This window comes from Solanum stenotomum, chromosome 6 (genome assembly GCF_019186545.1).
Source record: "Solanum stenotomum isolate F172 chromosome 6, ASM1918654v1, whole genome shotgun sequence".
Lineage (NCBI taxonomy): Eukaryota > Viridiplantae > Streptophyta > Magnoliopsida > Solanales > Solanaceae > Solanum > Solanum stenotomum.
The window spans coordinates 45,732,700-45,740,959 of NC_064287.1; the positions used below are offsets into that span (position 1 = coordinate 45,732,700).

General features: G+C 38.0%; 1 protein-coding gene across 1 annotated transcript; it reads right to left on the bottom strand.

The window, feature by feature from the left end:
- Nucleotides 1-4,725: 4,725 nt before the first annotated feature.
- On the bottom strand, nucleotides 4,726-6,309 carry LOC125868805 (uncharacterized). The gene is made up of 2 exons (XM_049549359.1): nucleotides 6,211-6,309; nucleotides 4,726-6,114 (listed from the first exon to the last, which is right to left on the bottom strand). Exons 1-2 carry the CDS (start codon nucleotides 6,307-6,309, stop codon nucleotides 4,726-4,728), a joined length of 1,488 nt encoding a protein of 495 aa, XP_049405316.1.
- Nucleotides 6,310-8,260: the final 1,951 nt, after the last annotated feature.

The following is an 8,260-nucleotide window of genomic DNA, read 5'->3' on the forward strand; positions in this document are numbered from 1 at the left end:
TTTTTTTTTTTATATTGCACTTGTTTTAAACTGCTTTATATTGAAATGAGTTCAGTTATGTTGAGTTGAGTTGAGTTAAACCAGGTAAGTTCTTCAGTTTCTTTCAAGCTTATATTAGGCTTTATAATTCCCTTTACATGCTCGTACATTCCACGTACTGAGCCATTTGGCCTACATCTTTTCATGATGCAGACACAGGTATTCAGGATCATCAACAGGAGATTCGTTGATACATTCGAGAATTCGAGTTAGCTATGGTGAGCCTCCTTATTTTTCGGAGGATTTCATTTACTCTTCAGTTTAGTCAGGATGTCATGGGTCTTGTCCCGACTTCCATCTTTATCAGTTAGAGGCTTCGTAGATAGTCAGTATAGTTAAGAAATTTGTATTATTCATTTATTTTATTAAATGTTTTAAAGACTTAAGTGCCTATTTATGGCGAGTTGAATATATTATTTTTATTCTAAGTTGTTCATTTGAGTTAAAGTTTCAAAAGTTGAGTTTATTGAATTTTATTTCAGTTTTAAGCTTTTGCATGCTTAAGTTAGTCTTCCGCTTGTAGTCAGCCAGGATGAGGGTTCGCTTGGGGACCAGCAATGGTTCTTGAGTGTCGGCCACGTCCAGGGTGTAGACTCGGGTCGTGACAGGTGTAGACAATAAAATTCGCGTCGAGAAAACAATAATCAAGAACGGAAAATTATGCAACAATCGTTTTATTTCTAAGTGCGAATGTTACAATCTCTATTATTCCTCTGAATTCGCCTTTTCAAATATAATTCAAGGGCTGTTGAGCTTGATCTAGAACTTGAGATTTATCTTGATCTTAATCTTTATCTTGAACTTGAACTTGAACTTGGACTTGATCTTGATCTTGAACTTGATCTTGACTTGAACTTTATCTTGATCTTGACTTTCTAATTGAATTCAAGGGCTTCGAGCTTGATCTTGAATCCTGCGGTCTTGATCTTGATCGTTCTTGATCTTTATCGTTCTTGAGACTTGAATGTTCTTGAAACTTGAATGCTTGAATTCTTAAACTCTTGAACTTGTAGAGAAATCTGCAGCTTTTGATCCACGAGCTTTCTCTAGCTTCTTGTTAAAATTCTTGGTCCTCTTTTCTGAATTATGAGGACCCCTATTTATAGTTTTAAAATAGAGGAGTTGTGTTTAGAAGAGGACTCTCTTCGGCCAATCAGATTTAAGTGACATGGCATATGGGCTTTATGGAGCGGGTTTTAATTAAATTCATATTTATTGAATTTAAATAATTAAATCAATTATATTAATCCATAATATTTATTTGGACTAATATATTCATGAATTTAATATAATCCGAATCATTTAATAAATTTATATTTAAATAAATTTTAAATGATTACAAATGCCCCCTGCTTCAAGGCTTGTCAAAATATTTTATCATTTAAAGACTACACTTGAAGCATTAATTAAATGGTAATTTATTTGTCATGCCCATGTAATGTCTAATTTAGGTATTGCCCGACTCCAATACATGTAATTGGAGTGGGAATGTGAGTATTTGATCTTATGTGGCTTACCTGCCACTTTTAACCATATATCTAACCAATTAGAATCAGGATAGGAGACAAATAAACGCTTGTTACAAGGCAATAGGTAAACCAATTCAACTAGGAGAGTATTTCCGTCAATTACTTTAGCATAGCCCAAAAGGAATTGCAATTGAACTAGGAATTGTAATCCTACTCAATTTCAAGTTCATGTCCCTTTCTATTGTCCTATCCAAAAAAAGAATTGTAATTGAACTAGGAGAAGGATTTTATTCCCATCACATGACATCTATAAATAGACACATTATATCCACAATTTTGTCTTCAATTACAAATTGTGAGCTACGAGCCTGTGACGAAGGGGCATAGTTCAAGGTAGTTTTCTTCCCTTTTTCTGATTTTCGTCACCCTTTTTTACAGCTTGACACGTTTGTCGTAGAAAATTCATATCTCATTGTAGAAAAATCGAAATCAAGAACGGTTTGATTTTTCAGANCCCTTTTTACAGCTTGACATGTTTGTTGTAGAAAATTCATATCTCATTGTAGAAAAATCGAAATCAAGAACGGTTTGATTTTCCAGAAACTAGACTTCTCGATCTCTAACATATCCAGAATTCGGAATTTAACACCTTCAGAATATTTCTAGATGATTTTTTGAAGTTAGCTTTAAATTCTGTCATGCTGAAAATTGCAGACTTGTGTGGCTTTACTAAAACTCTTGTGTCTTGATGTAGGAACGACGAAATCACAAGCCACTTGATTATTTAGAATCTATACACAAAGTTCTACAACATATCCGAAATTCAAGGTTTAATACCTTCAGAATCTTTCTAGGTGATTTTTTGAAGTTAACTTTAAATTCTGTCATGCAGCTGATATTCTTAAGGCGAAAGAGGATAGATACACATTCCCGCCCTAAGAAAGGTAATTTATGGTATTCTTAAGGCGAAAAGAGGATGGACACTCATCCCCGCCCTAAGAAAGGTATTCTTTAAGGCGAAAAGAGGATGGATACTCATCCCCGCCCTAAGAAAGGTAATCTAAAGGTACTCTCTTAAGGCGAAAAGAGGATAGATACTCATCCCCGCCCTAAAAAGGGTAATCTAAATGTATTCTTTAAGGTGAAAAGAGGATGGACACTCATCCCCGCCCTAAGAAAGGTATTCTTTAAGGCGAAAAGAGGATGGATACTCATCCCCGCCCTAAGAAAGGTAATCTAAAGGTACTCTCTTAAGGCGAAAAGAGGATGGATACTCATCCCCGCCCTAAAAAGGGTAATCTAAATGTATTCTTTATGTGAAAAGAGGATGGATACGCATTCTCACCTTAAGGAAGGTAATTTAGAGGTCAAGACTTGGAAAACTTCAACTTTCAAACTTCGAATAATTTGAAGACTTCAACTTGCAGGCTTAAAGAATTTGAAGACCTCAACTTGCAGACTTGAAGAATTTGAAGACATCAACTTGCAGACTTGAAGAATTTGAAGACATCAACTTGCAAACTTTGAAGAATTTGAAGACTTCAACTTGCATACTTGGAATACTTGAAGACCTTCAGCCTGTATACTTGAAGGATTTGAAGACTTCAACTTGCATACTTAGAAGACTTTGAAGACATCAACTTGCAGACTTGAAGAATTTGAAGACATCAACTTGCAGACTTTGAAGAATTTGAAGACTTCAACTTGCATACTTGGAATACTTGAAGACCTTCAGCCTGTATACTTGAAGGATTTGAAGACTTCAACTTGCATACTTAGAAGACTTTGAAGACATCAACTTGCAGACTTGAAGAATTTGAAGACATCAACTTGCAGACTTTGAAGAATTTGAAGACTTCAACTTGCATACTTGGAATACTTGAAGACCTTCAGCCTGTATACTTGAAGGATTTGAAGACTTCAACTTGCATACTTAGAAGACTTTGAAGACATCAACTTGCAGACTTGAAGAATTTGAAGACATCAACTTGCAGACTTTGAAGAATTTGAAGACTTCAACTTGCATACTTGGAATACTTGAAGACCTTCAGCCTGTATACTTGAAGGATTTGAAGACTTCAACTTGCATACTTGGAAGACTTTGAAGACATCAACTTGCAGACTTGAAGAATTTGAAGACATCAACTTGCAGACTTTGAAGAATTTGAAGACTTCAACTTGCATACTTGGAATACTTGAAGACCTTCAGCCTGTATACTTGAAGGATTTGAAGACTTCAACTTGCATACTTGGAAGACTTGAAGACCTTCATCCTGTATACTTGGAGGATTTGAAGACTTCAACTTGCATACTTAGAAGACTTTGAAGACATTAATTTTAAAGAAACTTCAAGCATGTTGTTAACCGAACTCATTTTTTTTTAAAGATTTGCCCCCATCTATTGACCAATGAATACTTCGTACAAGTCTAAAGTTTGATGGGACAAAAGATAAAACAAAATACTTACCGCTTTGATTGTCATATGACAGATCAAGTGGGAACATATGATTTTTTGACACTCATGCAACTGAACTTAGGATATATTCTAAGCGCCTACGTACCTCAGTGAAGAGGATCAAGTCACAACGTAGTTCTGGGGGATTGAGTGAATTTTTTTTTTGTTTATTTATGTGCCGTATACAGTTTATACTCTTGCGGGCCAGGAGTGACATGCAGTTTAGGCTCGTACCTTAAGGAGCATCATCTTACTTCAAGGGTAGTACCTCTTTAGGAATTTTGCATTAATAGGACCAATCCTTACGCCATCTGCATCAACAAGCTTGTAAGCACCATGTGAATATGCTTCTTGTACAACATACGGTCCATCCCATTTTGAGGTAAATTTGCCCCCAGACTTGTGCGAAGTAATGATGGGTCTTCTTACAACGAGAACTTGGTCTCCAACTTGAAAACACCTTAAGCGAACTTTCTTATTGAAACCACGAGATAGACGAGCTTGATAACATTCAAGGTTTTGTTGGGCTTCTAGCCTCTTTTCGTCAAGTGCTTCTAACTCAGCAAGACGCAGTCGAGCATTTTCTTCTTCAGTGAGCCCTTCTTGAATAGCAAGTCTTAAGGAAGGTATTTGACGCTCGAGTGGCAGGACTGCTTCAACTCCGAAAGCAAGTGAATATGGTGTTGCTTGAGTTGGAGTGCGGTATGTCGTTCTATATGCCCACAAAGCTTCTTCCATTCTTTCATGCCAATCTCGTTTGGACTAGGAGACAACTTTCTTGAGGAGGTTGCATAGAGTTTTATTAAATGCTTCAGCAAGACCATTGGCGGCAGCATGATACATAGAAGATTTACGCTGCTTGAAGTTAAAGAGATCACAAATTTTGTTCATTAACTTATTATCAAATGGCTTGCCATTGTCTGTTATAATGTAGCGAGGGATGCCAAAGCGATATATGATATTCACTCGGATAAAATTTGCAACATTCTCTTTCTTCACTTCTTTAAGAGCGACAGCTTCAGCCCATTTTGAGAAGTAATCTGTTGCAGCCAAGATGTACAAGTGTCCACCAGAAGATTTTGGTAGTGGTCCCACAACATCCAATCCCCAAGCGTCAAATGGCCAAGATGCAATAGTTGGGTGCAATACTTCGGGCGGCTGATGTATAAAATTCGCATGAAATTGACAAGCATCGCACCTCCGAGCATAATCTAAGCAATCCTTCACCATGGTTGGCCAATAATACCCCATCCTCTTTATGTGAAAGTGGAGTTTTGGTCCAGATTGATGTGATCCACACACTCCCGAGTGTGCTTCTTGTAAAGCTTGAATTGCTTCTTCCTCTCCCAAACATCGTAATAGTACACCCTCAAATGATCTTCTATATAATGTGTCCTTGTAATAAAGGAAGCGAGGTGCACGACGACGAATGTCAGTCCTTCTCCTTGGATCTTCTGGAAGTATCCCATAACACATGTAGTCAATAATGGGTTGTCTCCACTCTTCCTTCGCGGCTTCAGAAACGGCGACGAAATGATTAAACTCATTTTCTATACATTCTTCCTCATTTGGCGGTGGTACTATCCATTTTTGACAAATAGTCACTTGCGTCTGATCAGGAAGGGTTAGTGTTGAAGCTAGAGCAGCCAATGCATCAGCTTTCTTATTCTCCGTTCTACGCACATGTTGAAGGGTTACATCTCCAAGCCATCCTATCAACTTTTGAGCATAATCATGATAAGGACGCAATTCAGGCTTCTTCACCTCATAACTTCCCAAGAGTTGGTTGATCACCAACTGAGAGTCACCAAAGACTTGTAAGTTTAATTGCTTCATGTCAACGGCCATCTCAAGTCCAAGTATCAACGCTTGGTATTCAGCGACATTATTGGAGCAACATTGCTTCAAAGAAAATGAGAATGGTAGGATCTCTTCTTGTGAAGTAATGAACACTACACCAGCACCAGCTCCGCCACGATGTGCAGCTCCATCAAAGTACATTTTCCAATGAGGTAGAACTTCAATTAACATTGCATCTTCATCAGGAAGCTTATCAGTTAACTCCCAATCATTCGGTATCGGATGGTCTGCCAAGAAATTCGCCACTGCTTGTCCTTTCACAGCTTTTTGAGGGATGTACACGATCTCAAACTGTTGGAATTAGAGATACCATCTTGCTAGTCGGTCACTAAGGACAGGTTTCGACATAACAAACTTGATGGGATTTGCTCTAGAAATAAGACGAACAACATGGGCTTGAAAATAATGCTTCATCTTTTGAATTGAGAAGACTAGCGCCAAGCACAATTTTTCAATCGGTGAATAGTTCAGCTCATTTGGTGTCATCGTTCTACTCAAGTAGTAAAGAGAGTTTTCTTTGCCTTCATTATTCTCTTGAGCTAAAAGGGCTCCTACGGACCTTTCTTATGCCGCAATGTAGAGTATCAATGGCTTTCCAGGTATAGGGGCTGCCAAAACTGGAGGTTTTGCTAGATATGACTTGATACTTTTAAAGGCATCGCTACATGTTTCGTCACAATTAAAAGGAGCGCCTTTCTTCATGAGATGACCGAATGGTTGGTATCGTCCTGCTAGGTTTGAGATGAACCTCCTCAAGCAGGCTAGCTTTCCTTGGAGACTTTTTAACTCATGAATGTTTTGAGGTGCAGGCATCTTCAATATTGCATCAACTTTGGCTTGATCAATTTCAATCCCTCGATGTCTCATAATGAAGCCAAGGAACTTTCCAGAAGTAACTCCAAAGGCACACTTCAATGGATTCATCCTTAGTTGATATCTTCGAAGCAGCTCAAACACCATTCTTAAGTCTTTCAAATGATCACTCCTTTTTTTGGATTTTACCACCAGGTCATCCACATAACATTCAATATTTTTATGGAGCAAGTCATCAAATATATTTTGCATAGCCCTTTGATATGTAGCACCAACATTCTTTAAACCAAATGGCATCACTTTGTAGCAATAAATACCCTTAAGTGTGCGAAATGCGGTGAGTTCTTCATCCTTTGGAGCCATGCGGATTTGATTATAGCCAGAAGAATCGTCCATGAACGACATTGCCTCATATCTAGTGGTGGCATCAATCATCAGCTCTGGAATGGGATGAGGAAACTCATCTTTAGGGCATGCATTATTAAGATATCTAAAGTTAACACATACTCGAATTTGACCATTTTTCTTCTTCACAGGAACAATACTTGAAATCCATGTAGGATATTTAACCTCACGAATAAAGCCTACCTCAATGAGTTTATTAACTTCATTTTCTATCAATAGAACCAAGTCTGGCCTAAAACGTCTTTGAGCTTGCTTAATGGGACGAGAACCATTTTTGACTGCCAACTGATGGACCGCTACTTTAGGATTCAATCCAGGCATTTCTTTATAACTCCAAGCGAATACATCTCTATATTCTTTGAGTATATTCATATAAGCGATTTCTTCATCAACTTCTAGAAAGACACTCAAGTAAGTTGGCCTTGGGTCTTCATCAGTGCCAATGTTAACTTCTTTCAAAGGGTCTATTGTGGTCTTTACTCCTTCTTCAAGTTCCGGTGGAACATCTCCAGCATCTTCCTCTTCTGAAGGATCATTGTCATTGACAGATATATGACAACACCAGACAATATCTTCTAACTCTTTATCAATCTTTATTTGAGGCAGAGAATCGTACTCATTTTGGATTGTAACATGATTTGAGGAGCCTACACTTTCTTCATCTTTCTCGCGCTCCTTGGTGTAAACCACGGTGCGAACCTTTGCCTTAAGCTCCTCTTTACATGAAACTACAAGTTCCACTTGTCGCCTCATTCTAGAAGGAATTAAACTTTTGAAGCCCTTTCAAACCAACTGTGAAGCAGACGTTGTAACTTTTAAATAACTTCTCAGATTCTTGTTTTTCTTCAATGGACCTAATCTCTTGAACACTGAAGTTCTTGCAGTCGATTCTCCGAGTCGATCAAAGACGGAAAGCTTTCCATTGGGAGCAGCAACATCATCTTCAAAAGTTATATGATTATTACTTGCTCTTCTTATGGAGATGCGAACTGGCGGTGGTTGGTTATAGCCTATGCCCTCACGTGCTTGCCTGGTTTTATCAACTGATGGGAGTTTCCCTAACATTGATGGCTCATTAGGGTTATATCCAGCCTTCGCAAATAACTTGTAAACATTAGGATCAAAACCTTCTCCCGTGCGTTTTGTAGGGAGTGCTACATCTCGCACTTGATTTTGAGCGATTGTCTTTATTGACAGCTTTGAAGGCAAGTTTATTGCA

Coding starts and splice junctions, on each gene's coding strand:
- LOC125868805 (XM_049549359.1), bottom strand. CDS start 6,309: ATGACACCAAATGAGCTGAACTATTCACCGATTGAAAAATTGTGCTTG. Junction 6,115..6,210: donor ATTATTTTCAAGCCCATGTT/GTTCGTCTTATT, acceptor TAATTCCAACAG/TTTGAGATCGTGTACATCCC.